We start from the raw sequence: 23,177 nt of genomic DNA on the forward strand, positions 1-23,177 counted from the left end.
TTCCATGGAGATTTACCCCCTACATTTTTTTCGCATGAAATTTTTTTTTCGTTCTTTTTGGTAAAATATTTAATACATATTTTTTATTTCAACATGATATGCAAATTGTCCGAAAAATAAATTTTTGAAAATTATCGTTTTTAGGAAAGTGAAAGTAAAAATTCATCAATCAATAACTATTCATTTCTCCACTTTGAAATTTTTACAGTATATTCTGGAATGTGTTAGGAATATTATTCCACAAAAACGTGAAAAAATTAGGTTCTTTTATAAGCAATCTCTATTTGTCCATAAAAATGCCTAATTTATTTATGAAGATTCAATGGAGCAATTCTTCACTATAGTTCATTTTGAAATTCGGGCTCAACTGCATATTAGATCTAATGTTTGAAATTTTGTTGATAAATACTTTTTCAGTTATAAAAAAGTTAAGACGATCACTTTCTTAAAAAAAAAATTTTAATTTTTTTTCTCGGAAATTTTGCATATCATATTGAAACAAAAAAATACATATAAAATATTTTTCAACAAAGAAAGAAAAAAAAATGTCACGCAAAAAAATGTAGTGGATAAATCTCGCGTCGAATGATCTGCCGCAAAGGCCCTGAAAATCCCATAAGATTAACATGGGGAAATTTTGGTTTTCGGAAAAATGGGATTCAAGTTTCTGAATTTAAACCTTTTTTTTGCCATAAATTATTTTTGTTTGTCAAGTGGAATGTTTTAAAGTATTTTTCAACTAATTAACAATTGTTAAAACAATTTATTTTTGTTTAATTGTGATAAATTCTTTTTTTTTTAAACAAATTTTGTTGGTTTAAACCATTTAATTCAAAAATAAATTTTGGAAATTTCTTTTTTTTTGCAATTATTGTGGTAATTTGTCATTGTTGAGAGCAAATTTTTTTGTTTTAATTTCCAGTGACGCTCAAAAAGAACGACAAAATTGAATATAATTTTTATAGAATTAAATCTTCGTAAAAAATAAAATTTTCATAACCAATTTAAAAAATTTTATAAACAAAAATTAATTACTTAATTCATTTGTTTGACGTTAAAATATTCAACAATAAGCGATATACTTAATTGAATTGAGAAAAAAATCAGATTTTTGAATCACAATTTCCAATAAAATGTTACATGAATATTTATTAAATTTATTAAACAATACGATCATGGTTTAGACAAAAAATTTTGCTCTTTACACTAAAAAATTACCACAATAATTGCATTTTTTTTAAACTTGAGTTTTATACCTCTTTTTAAGGATAAGTTACAGTTTTTTGGGGCATTTTTGGGGCTCCACAAGTGGGGAGGGGGCATCAAAATTTAAAGTAATTTCATGGAAATGATTGATTAGAGACTCCCCGACAAACTTTTAATACCTCCCGCAAGCTAAGTTTAAATCCAGAAACCTGAATCCCATTTTTCCGAAAACCAAAATTTCTCTATGTTAATCTTGTGGGATTTTCAGGGCCTTCGCGACGTGTCTCAATATTAACTGATTTGGCTCAAACTTGAAGGGAATTTTTTTCTGGTAACCTCACAAAATGGGGGGGGGGGGGCTGGCATGCCCTCTATTTGAAAGTCGGTTTTTGGACGACCTTAATGTGGATGTTTATAAACATTCACATGCAAATCCTGATTAGCACTGAAATATAATACTATTTAGCGGATTATTATTACCTAGTGAAAATGCCCATAAAGAATAGTTTTTATAAATTTAGAACCAAAATATTTTAAATTATTTATATAAAGAGAAATATTATTCTTGAATTAAAGAAATAGTTTCGTTAATATAATTTTTGTAATTTAATACGAAAATACTTGCCAATGAAGGACAAAGTTTTGTTTGATTTTAGAGAATGACACAGTTTATATTGTTTTCAGTTGAATACATTATTTCTTTAATACAGGGTTGCCGCAATTTTTCCTGACCATTTTTTTATTTTCCCTAATATTCTTTATTTTGCAGTTAAAACAATGAGTATTAACCAAAAAGAAAGGAATTTTCAACAAAATAGTTAAATTTTCAACCAAATTATTAAATCTGGAATACAAAAAAATAAATTCTTAACAACACGTGTAATATGTAATATTTCCACCAAAAAATATTTTCATTTGCATTACAAACATTAAATTCAACAAAAAAGACAAATTTGAAACGAATTATTCGAATCCTAAACCGAAAACAAATAATTTCCAAACTAAAAAGAGGATGTCGTTAAAGGTTTGCATGTTTAATGAAAAAAGTTTTATCTTTTAGTAAAGAAAAAAATGATGAATCGTTAACAACGACGAAAAAATTCATTTTTAAGCAAATAGTTGAAGTTTGATACCAAAAGATGAATTTTCTACCAAAGAAGAGAAGTTTTCAACAAAATACATTAATTTTCAACTAAAAAGATGAACTTTTGAGCATAAAAGTGATAGTTAAATGTTCAGTAAAAAGAAGTATTTTTCCACTCGCACTAAAATAAATTTCCAACCAAATAGTTGAATTTTCACTCGATAAACTTAATTTTGCCCTGCAATAATGAATCTTAAAAAAATGAATTTTCAACCAAATAGTTGAATTTTTTCCCGAAAAGTTCAAATTTCTACCAAAAGAGACATCCTTTCAACAAAAAACATCAATTTTATCTAAAACGAATAAATGTTTAAACAAAAATAAAGTAATATTAATTATTACCCTCAATAATGAATTGTCAGCAAAAAAGAGTTTTAAACCAAATAGTTTAATTTGAATTTTCTATCCAAAAATTTATAATTTTAATAAATGAGATTAATTTTCGACCCAAAAGATACAGTTTCAACAACAAAATTGCATTTATACCTAAAACTGAAAAATTATCAACTTAAAATACATTATTTATATTTTAAATAATAAAATTAACTTAAAAAATATACACAACGAAATAATTCAATGTTGAACCACACAGAAAAATTTTCATCTAAGAAGATTGAATTTCTATCAAAAAAGATAAAAATTTATGATAAAAAATAGAATAGTTCAAATTTCAGTTAATAAAATTATGTTTTAATCAAAAAAACTAATTTTTAAGCAAAAAACAGAATATTTATAAAAAATGAGACTTTTTAACCAACAACATTAATTTTTTCGAAAAAAGAATCATTTTTAACAAAATGCATGGATTTTCAACTAAATATTTGACTTTTCAGAGGAATTTTTAACCTAATGGTTTAATTTCTAGAACAAGAAATGAATATTTAGTCAACAAAATGAACTGTGGATGACAAATGTAATAGTTGAAATTCAACCAAAAAGTTTTTCTAATTTTAAACAAAAATTATTTGAATTCAATAAAAACAGAAGAATTTCAACAAAATAGGTCAATCTTCAACCAAAGTAGAGAACTTTGAAACAAACAGTTGTTTTTTTATTTAAAAAAATAATAATTTCTACCAAAACAAATGAATTTTCAACAAAAAACTACCAATTCTTAACAAAATAATTGGAATTTTATCCAAAATAAAATAGTAAAAATAACTTCAACTTCAATTTGTGTAAACTGACCTTATGGAATTTACTGACCTGTATTAACTTTGTAAAGGGGTCAATTTAATTAAAAAAAATATTTTTTACTGAAAAAATTAATTGAATAATTTCCTTTAAGTAAATGTTTGTTCAGGGTAACAAATAAGGAAAGGCAACCAAACTATTTCTTTAAATGTAAGAAACGTTTTTCTGGGTACACTATCAACATCGTTTTACTTTTTCGCCTTGAAGAAGAGAATAAATATCTTGCTGCTTCTTCTTTATCTTGAAGGTCTTTCTAGATTCAAATATTGGAAAAATACATACGGAAAATACAAGAAGGGATTTTCTAAATATTGAGAGAAAAATAAAATATGATTTCCCGTAAACTGAGAGAAAAATATATAATTCAGCCCTTGAAACATGAATTATTTTTTAGCCTGAAACTTGATTTATCTTTAGGGTCCACTGTGATAATAATCAGTAGCTTTACATGCACGCAAATTTGTAATTTTAAAAGTAAATTGATATTTTAAGACATAAAGTGGTGAAAAATGGTTGAAATAAATGTCTAAAATGGAAATTTTTTTATGCGATTAAAAAAAAATTAAATTCAATGCTACTTACTGTCTTTGAAACAAATACATCTCATTATGCTTTATCCATAACTTAAAATATTCGAATACAAGCTGATGAAAATCTATCCCTTTTGCAAAACCATATGTGAAAATTACACGACGTTTTGAAGGGCAATTTATTCCAGATTCGAAATGTAGGAAAATGTTTTCACATTATTCGCAGTTGAACGAAAATTTACATGAGAATACATTTTCGTTGGAATTCCAATGAAAATCTGAATTTTTGCTTCAGTTCATGGATATTTTTGCCATTTGATTAAATTGCTTTTGTGTCTACACATTTTTGATTATTCAAACTCTGGTTAAAGTAAAAAACAGAAAGATAATTCCTTTTTTTAGATGTGAATCTGAAGCTTCCATAATAGGTACACGACCCTAAAAATAATTAAATACTAAATATTTTATTATAAAAATATTATTTATTTATATAAAATATTGTACACCAAACTATTATGTTCAATATCTTACGCACGAACAATTAAATTTTTTTATTTACATATTGTTCCTGATCTACGAAAAATATTCTGGGTGAAGATATACAAAATACAGCAATATTTTACACAAACATATTAGGTGTAAAACATTTCCTATACAAAAAAAATTTTTAAAAAATTATTAATAATGGGGAATATTAAAACAAACTTAACACACTTTCCCCTATTATGCTTTTTACTCCTCTTTCTAAGAATTTGTTGTTTTCTCCTGTTTTCAAGAAACTTTCACATTTTCTGTGGTTTTTTTTCGGTTAAATTCGAACTAAATTAATAGAAACCAATATAAAAATCTATTTATTTTTTCCTGAAAGTTAATTCTTCTTAATAGGAAAGTCTACTATTTTATTTCCAGTTCAAAATGAACCTCTTTCGGTTAAAAATTATACTATTTGGTTAAAAATCTAATTATTTTACTGAAAAATGTACTGTTTAGTTCAAAAGGAATATCTTTTGTCGAAAATGCATCGTTTTTATTACTGAAAATTACTTTATTTTTTTAACTGAAGATTTATTTTTGTCATTATTTACTGAAAATCCATAATTTTTAGTTTAAAATTCATCTGTTGCATTTTTAATTGAAAATTCATCTTTTTTCTTTAAAATTGATTGAAAGTTTTACTACTTTAAAAAAATGTCTTGTATGGTTGAAGATTCAACAATTTTGTTAGAAACACCTGTTTTATTTTTTGGTTGAAAATTGATTTTTTGAACTGAAATATTAAATATTCCATTTTTTGTTAAACTTGATCGTTTTTAGTTGAAAATTAATTCTTGTGGCCGAACTATTCTAATATATTTATGGTTGATAAATGGATAGTTTTGAATTGAAAATTGAAGCATTAAGCAGTAAAGTGGAACTACTTTGTTACAAATTCATTTTTTGGGTTGAAGATCCGTCTCCTTAATTAAACAAGTAACTATTTTATTAAAAACTCATTTGCCTTTTTGGGTAAATAATTCTATTATTTTGGTAGAAAATTAAACTATATGGTTGAAAAAAAATTTTCGCATTGAAATTCAATTGTTTAAAAAAAAATTCACTTGGTTGGCTCGAAAATTCAACAATTTGCTTGAAAATTTTTTTATCTTGATGGAAAAATATTTCTGGGTTGAAAATTAACTTGTTTGTTTGAAAATGCAACTGCTTTGCAGAGAATTAATCTTTTTGGCTTAAGAATTCCACACATTTTTAAAAATTTTTGTTTGGGCTGAAAATTCTATTATTTTGAAGATATTTGGTTGAAAATGAACTTTTCATTTAAAAATTCAATTGCTCTATAAAGAATTGGCTTCTGTGGCTCAAAAATTCACCAATTTGGTTGAATTTGTCTTCTTCTTGAATAAAAAATCTTCCTTGGCTGAAAATTTAACTATTTTTTTTTAAATTACTTTTTTTTCTTGAAATTCAGTTTAATTACTGTTACATTTTTTGTTAAGAATTTATTTTTTTGTAAAATTCAAGGGTTTTCGATTTAAAAATATTATGTTTATTTAAATTTTAATTTGTTTAAAAATTCTACTAATTGGTTAAAAATTGCACTCCTTTCTTAATTTTTTAAAATGTATTAATTTAGTTAGTAATTCATCATTTTTGTTTGAAAATTGTTTGTTTTGTATTTTGGTTACAGATTAATTTGTTTTAAATAAAAATTTAACTATTTAATTTATGGTTGCAAATTTTTCTTTTTCTTTTATGAAAAACTCTACTGTTTTGTTCAAACTTTTTTTTTTTAGTCTATAATTGAGCAATTCGGTAAAAAAAATGTCTTGAATGAAAAATCTTTCTTGAATAAAAATCGAAATGTTTTGTTAAAAATTCGGCTATTTTTCTTGAATTAAAATATTTGTGATTTAAAATAAACAATTTTTTGTTTAATCAAAATTGTACTTGAATACAAATTCTAATAGGTTCCATATTAAACACTTTTGTTAAAAACTTATTTTTGTAGTTGAAGATTCATCAATTTCATTAAAAGTTCACCTGTTCGGTTAAAAATCAGACTATATTGTTAAAAAATCTTTTTTGTTGTTATTCAAAATTAATTTGCCAAAATGAAAATTTGACTATTCCATTTTTGGTTGTTAAGCAATGTTTCCTCTTTAAAAACTGTAAGATTTAGTCGAAAATGTATCTTTTTTAGCATTTTATATTCCTTAAGAATCATCTGATTTCTCCCGTTTTGAGAGAACTTTGTGTAGAAAGTAATTTATCTTACTTTATAAAATATGTTTTTTAGGAAGAATATTGCATGTGGTAGTTTTGTGAACAATTTTTTGAGAATATATTCTGAATAAAATAATTAATATTTATTATATATGTAAGATATATTCTGTGCAGAAAATATTTCGTATACGAAAAACATAATGTTATTTATTTCCGTGTACGATATACTTTGTGTAGAAATGTTATAAGTAGGATATATGTAATCAGTATACTTTGTGTAAAATATATTTGTTTAGAAATGAGTACTACTCATTATTAAAAATAATTAATAAAATTATTTGCCCACTTATGGTTATTGCCACAACAGTGAAATTTAGGAGTGAATAGAATAAAATGACATATTGAATAGATATAAATTCTACAGTACAATGATTTTATATCTGGTAATAAAATTATAGAAATATATTAATTTGAAATAAAATTAAATGGTCTGTAGTGTACGCCTTTCAAACGCAAGCATGTAGTCATCATAATAGTGGATTTCGGAGCTTACCATTCTAATTGACAGTGGGCCATCACGATTAAATACAGTGTTATGTAATATGATTGTAATCTTATTTAGGCGCTATTAAAAGTATTCATTGTAATAAACTGTTGATCATATCATATATTTTATTTTTTGCATTACGTTACAAAATTTAATGGACGTTCTCTAAGTAAAAAAAGGTTTTTGAATATGAAGTCTTGTCCATAAATAAACAAACCAATATTTTTATGTAACATTGATTGTTTAAAAAATTCTTGTTAATCCTAAAAATATTCAAAATACGTAATATAGGTGCTAGTTAAAATTCACCTATTTGAAATTTTTTTAATACAATGAAGAACCACTGAAACTTCTGGTTAAACTAAACGTAACTAAACACGGCACACAATAAATTATATCTCGGATAAACTGAATCTCTCATTGACGAAATCTATTGCTCAGGGGAAATTAAACAGCACGCATTTCTAAGATTATATTTTTTCAAATTAACGATTAATGAATTTTGACGTCCATCTAAAAATTTGTTCTTCTTTAACAACATAGACCCGTCATATTTTTCGAAAATATGAAAAGTTTATTATAACGAAAACCTCACACTTTTATTTTTTATTGAATTTGGCCTTCTATATGGTAGACACACTGAAAGTTTTATAGAGGCTTTATCATTTTAATGACACGAGCATTCTTTTTCGAAAAATTAATTTTTCATATTTTCCTTACAAACAGCGTCAGATTCGACAAAATGCTAAGAACAAATTTGCTTACTTTCAGAAATTGAACAAAAATCTCTCGCTCTTATTAAATGGCTTGTATTGTTTACAAAAACAATTTGAAAATGATATTTTAGGGAAAAAATTTTCTCAGCTACAAAAATGGTTAAGACCGCTGAGAATCAAAACATGTCTTCCTTATATAAGGTCAAATTCAGCTAAATAATATAATTTTTGTTTATTTATTTAAATTATATTTTTGGCTCAGAATTGATCTCTTTTGGTTAAAGTTGCACTATTTGGTAAAAGATTGCACTATTTTCTTAGAACTTTTTTTTACAGTTGAAAATTGATTTTCCTAAATAATAATTTAACTAATCCATATTTGCCCGAAGATCAATCTTTTTAGGTTGAGAAATTCAAATGTTAAATTATTCATCAATAATTCATATTTTTGTTTAAAGATTTAACTGTCTGGTTGAAAATTGCACTATATTATTAAAAATTCATTGCATTGGTTTAATATTTCACAATTAAAAAAAGATCCTTTTTAGAGGAAAATTCAAAAACTTAGTTGAGCAATGAACATGCACTTTTTTGATAGAGAACTTATCTTTTTCTATTGAAGCATCATCTTTTTAGTCGAAAAGTAATCTTTTTTAGAAAAAAATTAGTAATATTTTTTGAAAAACTTTATTCTTTTGTTACAAATTCAACAGATTTTTGAAAAACTCATTTTTTTCATTTAAAATTCTTCTTTTTGGGCTGCAATTAATCTATTTTGGTAAATATTGTATCTTTTTTGGTTATATCAACTATTACGTTTTTTGAATTATAAATTAATTTCGTTTGTTGTAATTTTACCTATTAGGTAAAAAATTTCTTGAAACGTGAAAATATTTCGTTGCAAATTCAAGTATTTTGTTAAAAGTTATTTTTTTTTGTTATAAACTTAACCTTCTTAGCTAAATGTTAATCTTTTTGGATAAAAATATATTTCTTTGGTTGAACATTATTTTTTTAAATTGAAAATTAATTCTCTTGACTGAAAATTGTTTATACCATTTTTAGTCAAAAATTTTATCTTCTCTGATAGAAATTGAATCTTCTTGGCTAAAAATTCGCTTTCTGTTGTGTGAAAATTATTAATTTTTTACTGAAAATTAATTGTTTTTAGTTGAATTTTCAATTATTTGGTTGAAAATGTATGTATCTTGTAAATTCGTATTTTTCGGTAGAAAATTAATCTCCCTAATATACTGAAAATTCAACTATTCCATTTTTTGTTGAATATTAATTTTGTTGTTGTTTGAAATTCAACTCTTTGGTAGAAAATTTACTTTTTTAATAAAAAATTCATATGTTTGGGATTGAAAATTGAAGTTTTTTGCGGACAACTCATCTTTTTGGTTTAAAAATGTAACTATTTGTTGAAAGTTCGACATTTTTCCTTTCTTGAATAAAAAATCTATCTTTGTTGAAAATTTATTTCTTTTGGTTTAAACTAGATCTGTTTTATATACAAGTGCAAATAATGATTTAAATATAAATCTGTTCTGGTTGAAGATCAACTAATTTGTTAAAAAATTCTTTTTTTATTTGTTAAATTTAATTGTTTTTTATTTAAATTTAAAATCTTTTTTGTTAATATATCAACTATTACATTTTTTGTTGAAAACTTATAATTTTTATTTAAATTTGACTTTTTTTTATTTAACATAAAAACATTTTTTGGTGGAAATATCAAGTAGTATATTTTTTGTTGAGAATCAATTTTCCTTGTCTCAAAATTAGAATGTATACAAAAAAATTCGTCTTCTGGAACTTGAAATAACTTTTTTTATAAAAAATTTGTCCTTCTTGATTGAGAATTTGTATTTTATAGTAGAAAAGTTTTTGGTTGAAAATTCATCTTTCTTGGTTTGAAATGCATCTTTTATGTTTTAAAATTTAATTTTCTTCTAAAATTTTCTTCTTTTTGACTTCAAAATTCAACTATATGTTAAAAAATGAACTGTTTTCGGTTGATATTTAATCTTTTTTGTTTGAAAAATCGACTATTTTGTTGAAATTATATCATTGTACGTAGAAATTGAGCTACTTAAACAAAATTTAATTATTTTGTTGAAAATTTCTCTCTTTTTTTAAAAGCTCAACTATTTGATTGGTTCGTCAACTGGTTTCTGAAATATTAAACTTCCTAGCTTGAAAACTCAACCTTTTGTTTAAATTCAACTATTCTCTTGAATATGCAATATATTTTGATTTGAAATCTTAAGAGTTTTCTATTGAATTCAATATGGTACCAATACATTAATTTTATTTAAATAAATTTTCTCCATATGAAAAACCTATTTTTGTGAAAAATCGGACTAGTTGTCCCCTTTTATAGAGTATTTTCAGCTTGCTGTGATGATCTGTGACGAAGGAGGGGGTTTTCCCCCTCTCATTTTGGCAGCCTTTTTGGGCCCTAATCGTCTAGACAGTCTGAAACAATTTCTACCGTCAACCATATAAAATAGATTTTCACAAGAGCGACTGACTCGTGCTAAATTAGCATGTCCAAACTGGCGTTTGACCATACAAATACGTTTAACATCTACTTAGCATCAGGGGGGGGGAGGTCTTTATTCAGAATCTTAATGGAATTTCAACGGCACTTATTTTACTCAGGTAATTATTAATATTCCTTTGGAATGCTTACTAGCTTCCTTTATAATTTTATGATTAAATTAAATAAATAAATTTACCAGTATCGTCATGATAACTAATGTAACATTTGTGTTTCCTGGTTGAAAAAAAGCCGCAGCGTCAGTTACATTAACCCCAGATCCTGGTTTCCACTCGCCAACCTGATAAATATATTTTAATAAATTAATATCTTAATTTTTTGGACAAATATTAAAAATATTAAAAATTTCAATATCTCTATGAATTAAACTAACCTTTATTAACGAATGTTGCTTGAGTTTCAGTAGATCTAATTTAAATTGTATCCTTTGTCCCTCTTTAAATTCTATAGGTCCCGAAATCCCTTTGATCTCCACCTGAAACACATGTTGTATCTTTAATTATACCGAAGTCTTCGCTGGGAAAAAAAGGACAAAATTTCGATCAGAGTGCTCTGAATCTGCATATATATGGTCGAATTCATTTCAAATTGGTCAGACAGTCTAAGCATAAATCATCCAAAAATGCATTGGAAAATTCTTGTTTTCTATTTTATGCATATCACCCCCCAATTCGTTTGAATCCAATTTATTATCGGTCCCAGTCATTTTCTCAGGGAATAAAGTTAGTCGCGGGTTTTTTCAATTTTTCACCTTATTTTCAACTTTTTTATTAGGACAAGACAATAATCCATTATATTTATCAGAAATAATTGTTTAAACAATTTATTATTATTCATAATAATATTCTCTTAGACTAATGTTAGAAACTTGTAGCTTTCCTGAAATTTTACACTTTTTGATAACTTTCCACTAAGAAATCGGTAAAATTTAATGCAATTAACCAAGAATGATTGTTTAAACAAATTACTATTCTTTTGCACTATTTGCTCCTATAGTAATGCCTGATATTTGCGGCTTTTTTAATGTTACCTTCTTTTTGTTAACTTTTTACTTAGCGTGAGGTGCTCATTAATCTAAGTTAGTAAGCAGAATTGTTTAAACAATTTATTATCATTTATGCGAAGTTATCTTTGAATAATGCTAGAAAGATTGCGTTTTTTCTGAAATATTCAAATATTTTTCTATTTTTCGCTTAGAGTGAGGTAAATGAATGTTTCTAAAGTAAAACGGATATTTGAAATATTCTTCCAATTTTCTATATGAACATAACTAAATGAAAATTTTCCTTAAAGTAGTAACTGAAAAACTTTTTTTTTTAAATTCATATTAACATTTTTAATAGGTGTCTAACTAACAAGTCAAAGAAAAGCTAAACATTAAAAAAAACCCGTAACTTTGAAGCGTTAATCTAAGAGAAGGTAGTTATAGACTATAATAAATTTTTTAAACAATTCTTTTTGTTAACATGCATGAATTATTATTTCATTAAGTGAAACTTGTGCTATACGTTAAAAATTTCAGAAAAAGCAGCTACTATTTAGATTTAGTACTAGAGAAGATAGTTACAAGAAATAATAATTTGCTTAAACAATTATGTTTGTTAAATTGCATTAATTATCACTACACTCTAAATAAAAAGTAGAAAAAAGTTGAAAATTGCAGCAAAAGCCGCAGTTTTCTAACATTATTCAAAGCGAATAATATTAAAAATAATAATAAATTGATGAAACAATTATGTTTGTTACTTTAATTAATTATTACCTCACTTGTAAAACCAAAATTTTCTACTTTTGCTTTTTTGGGTACCTATAAAATAAGTACCTGTCAAAACTATGAGTATTTGATTTTTTTAAATTGAAAACGCGAATTATCAAAAAGTGGTCAACATTTCTATTTAAAGTGCTATATCTTTTAATCAAATGTAGATATTTATCTTTCTATTTCGGACTGAATTTTGTATCTCCTTTCGGAATGACTTGGAAAATTTTTTAAACTTCAAAATTGATAAAATGGCGACGGTTTCTGAAAATATTCAGTCAATTCACATTGTTCCTCTAAAAAAGTTATAGAAAAATGTTTTGTGTCAATTTCTTCTATCTCGCCTTATTTTCCAGATTTTTGCGAATATATTTATCAAGTCCTTACAATTTTTTTCTTTGCAACACAGTTGTATGGTCATAAAAAATAAATAATAATTATTATTATGCCATCAAGCCATTTTCATTTTTGGGATAGGCGCGACTCACTAGTGAGGAAGGGAGTAATGTAGGAGAGAGGTATAGAATTTTAGATTAATCTAGAATTTCCCTCCTATTTATTGAAATGAAACGTTAACAGTTTTAACAATTTTTGTATCAAAATTTTGTCTTTCACATTGGTATTTAAAAAATAAACGATAATCGAAATTGTGTCTAAGTTATTTTATTGTTCTTTCAATGAAAAGCTCTTCGATATTTAATGTGAATAATAGAAAATTATGAAATTTTGAATGGTTTTTTTGAAATGGCTAAAAACTGAGGATTAGAAATGAAAAACTATATAATTTCAAAGATTTAAAACTGAAAATGTGTTAAGTAATTTATGGCTGACTCTAATGAGACTCCAAACCAGATTTGAAGGATATTTTCATACTCTATAAACTTTTATTTTGAATTAAAAGTAGGCAATTACACGCCTCAAGAAATAAAAATTGAATTTGAATATTTCAAGTTGATTGTAAATTTCATAAAATGACTGAACTTATATCTCCGAGGATTGCAGATTAAATGTGATATATAGTTGTTTGAGGAAGAATAAATGTAGCAACGCCTGCAGTTCACGGCTTAGTTAAAATTCAGTGCAAAGGGACAAAGAACAGTGGAAAACAAAACTTGAATCGAAAGAGAAATTCAAATGACGATGAAAGTACGTATAACTTTTAAGTCGAAAATAAATACTAGGAGACAATTAAAATTTAGGTATCGTTTTCCTTGGCGTAATTTAAACAATTATTAACTCATTTTATAATAATAGTAACTTTTGTTAAAGAAATTTTTTTGAGTTATTTAATTAGTTATTGAAAGAAACGTGTTTGCAACCCTAATTATCTGAACCTTAGAATATATGATTGTTTTTGAAAAAAACTAGCGTTCTTCTTAAGTAATTTTCTCTATTCATTATTGCAAAACATTTAAATCTCCATATGCAATATTGTAGATAGGCTTGATATTTATGCACAAACAATTTGAGAAAATTGATTAAAAAAACCTATTTACGTAGATTGGTTCTCGAGCTGCATTTTTGGCATTAAGGAAAGCCGCCTAATCATTTATTAATTAAAGATACTGGTAGATAGCTTATAAAAATCTATATTTAATTTAGTATGTAATACTGTATATTAATGTTATTATTGAATAAATAAAGAATAGCTACAATAAAGAATAATAAATATTAGTTGAAAATCGAACACTGTAGACAGGTTTTTTCTTCCGGAAAGTTGAATCGAACAAGGCGAGAATCAGGACGAAGAAACCCTCTATGTACATAAGTGTATCTTTTCTTAACGCGATTGGCTGATTTATAGACGACCTAAAATCAAATTCTCTTCTTTGTTATGTTTCGTAAGTTTTTACCCAACCCTACACCATAATACGTAATTTTTGCCAACTAAATTTTTTCCGTGAATTTATTGAGGGACCATTCAAAAAGTAACGTAGGTCGATGAAGGAAGGAATGGGGTTGTAAAATATTACTGCTTACTATTGATTGGCAATGTAGTTCAACTTTCAACAAAGTAATTCTATTTTCAACCAAAAAAGATAAATTCTCAACAAAAAATATAATACTCGTAATTATGATAATTAAAACAAAATTAAATTTCTAATTTAAATAAGAAATACTTTAATTAAACCAAAAAAAGACGATTTTTGAACAAAATAGTTCAACCCATAAGCAAAACTGATTCATTTTCAGCCATAAAATTCAATTTTTAACCAAAGAAGATTAACCTTTTATCAAAAGAAATAAATTTTCAAATGACAAAAACGAATTTTCGAGGAGAGTTAAATTTACATTAACCAAGAAAGATTTTTTGTTAGTACACAAAAAATTGCATCCAAAATGTTGAATTTTCGAACCAAAATGATAAGTTCCCTACAAAACAGTTGAATTATTAACCATGAATATTAATTTTTTACTACAAAAGACAAATTCTCAGCAAAATTTAAACATTTCCAATCAAATAGTTAAATTTTCAAGTAGGATGATTAATTTTCTACGAAAAAGACGAAATTGCAACAAAATACATACATTTTTGTTATCTAATAGTTGAATTTTCAATTGATTATAGTGTTATATAAGAGACATTTTGGATCCAAAGGATTTTTGAAAATTTTCAAAACTATGGGCGTTACGCCATGTTGAATTTGGGCATCACATTTTTTTTAAATATCTATATTTCTGAAGCCCTTAAACGAATTTTAATAAAAGTTATAGGTGTTACAGATGAAAGTATACGCTTTAAATTAGGAATACATTTTTTTTTTAATTTTGTCATAAAAATGTCCAAAAAATGTGGAATTCAGTTTTTCAACAAGAAGGGAAAAAAATTCTTATTTCTTCTTGAGATATTTTAATTCCTTATAATTTTACCTTCAATTAAAAAAAAAATTAATGGCGTCTCTTCTATGTCACGAGATAATGTAATTTTAGAAGGAACGTGCGCTGCCACCGCGATGCTTTCCCATCCTCGTAATAACTAACTAAATATTTTTCTCAGTCGGTTAGATCAACAAAAAAATGTTAATGATATTATAAAGAAACTAATGAAAAAGAAACTAATTTTTTGTTTTTTTCAATTATTAGCTACACTGCATTCCCGCAAGAAAATTTGCCGTTACAGAGGACAAGGTGGTACAAGGGAGCGAGACGCTGATAGGTCAGCGGAGCAACTCTACAACAACGCAGGAGTATGAAAAAAGCGGGCAGTATCCTCGGTGGTTAATTGTTTCGTCTGCTTCAGTGATTTTCAGAGAGTGGCAAAAATGTCGCAGGATATTCGCTTCAGTTCGCTTTCATCAACTCAGTGTTTAGGTTTTGCGTTGCATAACCAGGTGTAACGATCAGGCATTACAAAAATGTTGAAGGAAAACAAGAGGAAGCGTTTATCTTTCGGAGAGACATATAAGCTTTAAGACAAAGTGAAATCAGGTGCCTCAAAACAATCTATTTTGCAGAATTTATTTTTTGACCGGGCAATTGACAAATATTTAGCAGAAAAATCTTTCCAAGTTCGACTTTAACAACTTTAAGAATAATGAGTTGAATTATTGTTTTTTCAATTATGCTACCATTCATTTTACAATGCGTAGTTCGAAAATCTTTTAATTTAAAAGTTTTTCATTTTAGATTTGAAGTTTGAAGTAGAAATTTTTTAATAAAAACCATTTATCTATCACCATTTATTACTTATTAAAATATTTAGAAGTTCTGAAAAAACTTAAAAAATCATTTTAAATTGGAAGAAATTTAAAACAACTTCTAGATTATTCAAGATTTTGAAATAAAATGTTAAAGTTTTTTTAACGATATTTCAAGTAATCAAAATGAAAATAATTTAACTTCTGATTTACGAGATGCTCAGTTAGAACAAAAAATTAATTTTTCAATTCTTAATGGTTCCACCTTAAAATTACTGAAAATAAAATTTTAACAATTTTATATTCAAAATTTGCAGTTTGCAATGAATTCAAAATTCTTTAAACAACTGGTATGTGTCGGGCGGTTTTGTTTAAAAATGTGCTCTTTCCCCATTGAGCGACACTGGGAGAGCAGCGCGGGACTGAATTTTCTTAACAAGAAAAGAGAATTTTTTTCCCTTCTTAACGAAAAACTGAATTCAAAATTTGTTTGGACCACTATTTGGTGAAAATTAATGGTTTTTTTCTAATTTTTGATTTAAAGTATATACTTTTATCCATAACACCCAGAATTTTGATTAATATTCGTTTAATGGTTTCAGAAATGTAGATATGTCAAAAAAATGTAATGCCGAAATTCAACATGGCGTAACTCCTGTTATTTACACATTTTTCAAAAATCCTTTGGACCCCAAATGTCTCTTATATAACACTATAATTTCTGAAAGTTTACCTAACTTCGAAAAACCACTTGCAGATTCTGATATTCTTGACGAATACTGACCCATCACTAAGATTAATTTTCCACCAAAAAAGACGAATTTTTAATAAATTACATAAATTCTTAGCCATATGGTTGAATCTGTTAAATAAAGCAATCAATTTTTAACAAAAATTTAATAGTTCAACTTAAATGAAAAATATTAATTTGTTATGAAACAAAGAAAGTTTTAAAAAACAGTTACATTTTTGACCAAATTGTTGAATTTTCGAACTAAAAAGACGAAATGTCCACAAAAGAGTTAAATTTTCAATAAAAAGTTCATTTTCAACAGGGGGTTAAATTTCTAGCCAAATAATAACATTTTCAGTATTTTTAAACAGAGCAGTAATTTCCTAGCAAAGAAGGAAGAGTTTTTAATAATGTTAATTTTCGATAGAAAAGTACATTTTTATTTTCAAAAACGTATTAATTTTCAACTGAAAGATATTATTTTGAACCCGACACTGTCACAGGCAGGTGCACTTTTATATAAAGAAGTTTCAATTTTGTATAAAAGGATATGAATTTTCAAGCCTAAAACACAAATGTTTAACATTTTCATTCCAAAAAGAAAAATATTCAAACAAAAATTGTGAATTTTGAACAAGAATCATGTCTTTTCAACAAAATTGTTGAATTTGCAGCAAAAGAATTAAGTCTTTTTACTAAAAAAAGATGATAAAGAATTGAATAGAAGAATTTCAACCAAAAAAACTTTTTACAAAAAATAGTTTTAATTTCACGTAATTTATGCACGCCCTCTAGACTTGCTTTTTTCTAGACAGAGCCTTTATTCGACAGTATTTCTCTGGATATATAAAAAATATGAATAAATATGCTAATTAGGGTCTTATTATGTTCGAATTTCATTCGAATTTCTATTTACCTTTTGTAAAAAGAATTAAATTTTTTCTAATATGAATCGAACAATACAAAAATCGGGTTTTCTTTAAAAATGTAGAAAGCGCTTTTCTTCGACAGTATTTCACTAGGTTTATTGAAAATCTATTTGAAATAGGTTGATTAGAGTTTAGTTATCTCTGAATTTGATTAAAATTTATAATTCGACTTTTCATTGCGAATCCAACGATATAAAAAACTAATTTTTCATTGAAAAAATGCATATAGAACCTTTCTTCGACAGTATTTCTCCAGATTTAAACAAATTCTATGTAGATAGGCTAATTAGGTTCTAATTGTCTATGAATTTCATTCGTTTTTCATTATGAAGACAAAAATATGAAAAACTAATTTTTTTATAAAAAATGTAGATAGAGCCTTTCTTCAAAAGTACGGCAGTACAGTGTCTTCTCGTCCCAAGTGGTACGTATGTCGCACGCGTTTAGAATGTGGGAGGCTTGGCTAGCTTAACAGACGGTGACTTCACTGTTTTACGGATTTATCTTGGGACCACTTTTACGTGACTGAATTCTCACAGAAAGTACTCGTAATGTGTCGCTTTATGCTCTTCTTCAGTTTATTTTTTGTATATCATATTATTTCTCTCACTTCTATTAAGTTTTAGGAAGTTTATTGTGTGAATTTATTACTTGTTCCCTTTTTCCTAATCAAAAGAAAAATTATATGACGGCTTTTATAATAAAGCATTATACACTGTATATTACATCAAAAGTAGTGTTAGGCTTGTCTTTACCGCGGGTAGGTCAATGTTTGCAGGACGAACGCTTTCGAAAATTGAATTTCCCGCGTCAAGATGTGTGACCCTAAGCGTGATGCATGAGATTTTATTCGATACCACCCTATTATGAGCCTGTAGAGCCCCCAGAAAAATAAGCGTCGGAAAGCTCTTTACCGAAATGGTGCGATAACGTCGTATGAAATGAATGTCTTTCGATAATTATGATGATGATCACTGTCGGAACATTCTTCTGTTTCTCCGTTTGTGAAGTTTCTCGAAGGCCAGCTTATATTTATCTTTTGATTTTTTGGGTAGTAAATCTTGTTTTGCTTCTTTCACTTTATCATTTATGTTGAGGCGTGAAATTTTGGTTGGGGTTTTCATGACTTTGAGTTTAGTGTCATAAGTGTATATAATTATGAATTTGTCATAAGGACAACCACAGGATTTCGCCGGTAAAATTTCAGCCACAACTGAGTCTCACGACCGTGAGATAGGTGGGTATATATATATATATATATATATACATATATATAGTACGGTTAGAGAATTTAGTGTGTGTTATTCAATGTTCATAATCGCCCACAGGTCGTATTTCTTAACCGATTTAAAAGTTTTTTTTAGAAATGCTCAGCAATTAATTTTTGAGAGAATTGTGGTTTGCTTTTTTTAAAATGTTTTCACAGAGCAACAATATATAATTATTTTAAATTTTTTCTTAATTTATCTGCTATATCATCAGAGATTGTACCTTACCGACAGTATATCATCTAGTCTTATTAAGACGTAAAGCATTTTATGTTATTGAAGATTCTTAACTTGATCGATATTGTGTAGATTTTCTACCTTCATGGTTTGGAGGGTTGATCTACTGTCGGTAAGCTACAATCTCTGATGGTATAGCAGATAAATTAAAAAAATTTTTAAAATAACTACTTGTACCATTAACACCTAGCTAAAAATTAGCGTTATGTTCTTGAATCAAGAGTTCTTATTCTGATCCCTCTAATAGCTTAATTGGAAAAGCACCTGACCGGAAATCAGAAGTTTTGTGATTCGATTCTCAATGGAATGAAGATGGAGTAGGATCTTTTTGTCAAGAAATAATTTTAACAATATATAAACAAATATAGTGACAAAATTGACCATTTTAGCTTTGTGAATTTTTATCTTAAGAAAAAATAAAGATAGAAACTCACTATTAGCCGGAATTATTGCACATGCATTCATAGAACATAATTAATTTTAATAATATTTAACTTAATTATTATAAAGAATTTTTATAAACAAATTCTTTTTAATGTTTTTTTATCAAAGAAAAAATCGTTTATTTCACGCTAATTACTAATATTTTTCATAAGAGTCATAATTTGTAACAAAAAAATTAGCATGAGTTAACAACTACTGTTTTTATAAACATTTCTATAAACAAATTCTTTATAAACGAGTTTTTCTCATAGCTGAATTGATTTTTCTGAACAAAAGTGATTCACAATTGTCTTTAAAGCCATTTATATACTTTAAGCTTCATGAAACATAAACAATATGTATATATTGTTTATAGCAATTTAGTTAAACAAGTCTCCTAAACGGCCGTTTCCTCGTAGAAAAAAATGTTTTTTTCTTCAATAATTATTACAGTGACATTTAATGCGGCGAATAACCAACGAAATTAAATAAAGAATAATTTACATGATTGTTATAAACAATTTTTTTAACAAAACTATGATTAATTTTTTTTACATGCAAAAAAATTATTGTGGGTTCGATTCCCGCCTCGCACTCTGGAAGAGTCTCGGTGGCCCATGCGGTGAACACTAGCCTAGCAAGGGAGTTGTTCATCTCCGGAGAGTCGTGGGACCGGTACCTCTAGAGAAAAAGGTTTTCTCTAAGTACTTAAGGCTGTTGCTCTTGGTGGTTCGGAACCCACCTTAAACTGTAGGTCCCCCTTCCACCACCAAGTAAGTGTGTGGAGGGTGTGTAAAGGAATAAAGAAGGTGTAAGAAAAATGTAAACCCTTAGGGGACACATTAGAAGCTTCCACTGAACTAACAGTGATTCCAAAATTGGATATGGGACATTAAATAATAATTTGCGTAATTGTTAATACCAATTTCTGTAGCAAACTGTCCATAGCAATAACGCTGTACTTCATTTGTTTTTTATGAAGTTACGTACAAAAAAATGAAAGATAAGTGACTTCTGAATACGCAAGTACGCCGTTATTGCACCTTATTTTCACTTGTTCCTCATTTATTTTTCAGGAAGTTGCATAAAACAAATAAAAGTTAGGTGACTTCTAAAAACGTAAGTACAGCGTTATTGCTATGGACAGTTCGCTACAGAAATTATTATTAACAATTACGCAAATTATTATTTAATGTCCCATATCCAATTTTAGAATCACTGTTAGTTTATTGTCGGATAATTTCAGTGGAAAACTCTCCTTTTTGTAATAACAATCATATGAATTATTCTTTATTTAATTTCGTTGGTTATTCACCGCAATAAATGTCACTCTAATAATTATTGAAGAAAAAAACATTTTTTTCTACGAGGAAACGGCCGATTAGGAGACTTGTTTAACTAAATTGTTATAAACAATCTATATTGTTTATGTTTGATAAAGCTTAAAGTATATAAATGGCTTTAAAGAAATTGTGAATCACTTTTGTTTAGAAAAATGAATTCAGCTATGAGAAAAACTCGTTTATAAAGAATTTGTTTATATACATATTTTATAATAATTAGGTAAAATATTATTAAAATTAATTATGTTCTATGAATGCATGTGCAATAATTCCGACTAATAGTGAGTTTCTATCTGTATTTTTTCTTGAGATAAAAATTCACAAAGCTATAATGGTCAATTTTGTCACTATATTTGTTTATATATTGTTGCTCTGTGAAAAAAATTTAAAAAAAGCAAACCACAATTCTCTTAAAAATTAATTTCTGAGAATTTCTAAAAAAAAATTTTATATCGGTTAAGAAATACGACCTGTGGGCTATTATGAACAGTAAATTCCTATTCCAAACCATTGTATTTTAGGGTATGCAGTAATATCCCATTGGCAAACAAAAGTTTTCAACGGATTGATATCCTTGTTCCATAATAACCCACCCTGATCCATAATTACCCCACTTGACGGTCCTGAAAAGGGGCCATTCACAAAATAAGTGATACATTTTTCAGGAACTTCTGCCCCCCCCCTGCGTGATACTTTTTCCATTAGTCTTAAATTGGAGAATGATATTTCGGCACGCCCCTTCCCCCAACATATCACGTGTTTTGTGAATGACTTCAAAGGATTATTTCATTGCAGTGGCTACGGGTATTGAAATTTTTGTAAAAATAGCCTAATTTTTTTGGTGTGTGTAGAGACTTCCTTATTCCATTAGAAATTGTCTACCAAAAAAAAAACAATTGATCCCTTTTAGATACCGTAGATCGTTTCAAAAAGCAGAGCAAAAGTGCAAAATAATAAATCAGTAGTGAAGAAACTAATTCATCGTTTAAAATCTTCTATTGAAAATATTTCGGCTCTAAAAAGATTGACTTTGATATATAAATACTATAATGTGACATTTTAAAAACGCATTCAATAGAAATCTTAAAAATTATATGATATTGATTTACAATGTGGAACATACTGGCTAGGATCCGTAAGCCATACGAACATAATGCGATTTTTGCTGCTATTTAGGCAGAAAAATGAAGTTTTATGAAGTTATAAAAGTAAAAGGATAGGCGTGCAAAATTTTTCAACACTGCCAATATTTTGGGGACCCGTTCATTTTTCGGAACGGTAAAAATTAAGAAAGGTAAAATTTCAGAATGGGTTATAATACATAATTGTAAAACTTAGGAATAGCAAAAAGTAGGAAAGAGCAATAAGTCGGAAATCCAAAACTCTGAAAGGTTTTTCTTTGGAAACCAAAGAAGCGGAATGAGTGAAAATTCAAAAGCGTTAAAATTAGGAGGGTGAACAATTAGCAATATGTAAATATACGGAAAGGAAAAATTCGGAATTGTTAATAAATATACCTATTATCAGGTGTATAATTGTTCATTTATGGTAGAAAACAAAAGTTTATCACAGTGAATTTAAATATCATATCATAATTAATTTATGTTGTACGTTAAAAATTGTTTTTAAATTATATAATGATAAAAAATAATTATTTTTTCGTGAGAAATTTAAAATGACGGATATCATGAATTTATTATATGCTATTCAAATTTACTGTGATAAATATTTGTATGCTAACATAAATAAAAAACTATAGACCTGCTAATAGCAACATTTATTTACTATTCCGAATTTTTCTGCTTTCCGAATTTTTCCTCTCCGTATTTTTACTTATTCTTAATTGTTCACCCTCCCAATTTTAACGTTTTCGAATTTTACCCATTCTGCTTCTTTGGTTTCCGGATAAATACTATTCAGAGTTTTGGATTTCTGATTTATTCCTTTTTCCGAATTTTTGGTATTCCTAAGTTTTACCATTATGTATTTTAACCCATTCTGAAATTTTACCTTTTTTAAATTTTATCCGTTCCAAAAAATGAACGGGTCCCATATTTTGTACGTTCTATTATTCGATTTTGCAACCTTAAATTTTCAAAAAAATGTGTTAAAATGGATTGGTTAATTGCAATAGCACAGAAGTATCATGTATGTATCACTAGGGTGGTCCAAGCTATGTACAAATTCGACTTTTGATTTTTAGTGGTCGACCCCCCCCCCCAT

General features: G+C 26.8%; 1 protein-coding gene across 3 annotated transcripts in view; it reads right to left on the bottom strand.

Moving 5' to 3' along the window:
- LOC117178880 (glutamate receptor ionotropic, kainate 2-like) overlaps positions 1–23,177 on the bottom strand; it is a 461,802-nt gene that overhangs the window by 54,647 nt on the left and 383,978 nt on the right. For all 3 annotated transcript variants that reach the window (XM_033370402.1, XM_033370403.1, XM_033370404.1), the window contains 2 exons: positions 10,998–11,099; positions 10,803–10,904 (listed from right to left, as the gene is read on the bottom strand). In XM_033370402.1, the coding sequence (XP_033226293.1) occupies positions 10,803–10,904; positions 10,998–11,099 (204 nt within the window). The remainder of the gene's footprint in view (positions 1–10,802; positions 10,905–10,997; positions 11,100–23,177) is intronic.

Source organism: Belonocnema kinseyi, chromosome 8 (genome assembly GCF_010883055.1).
Source record: "Belonocnema kinseyi isolate 2016_QV_RU_SX_M_011 chromosome 8, B_treatae_v1, whole genome shotgun sequence".
Taxonomy (NCBI): domain Eukaryota; kingdom Metazoa; phylum Arthropoda; class Insecta; order Hymenoptera; family Cynipidae; genus Belonocnema; species Belonocnema kinseyi.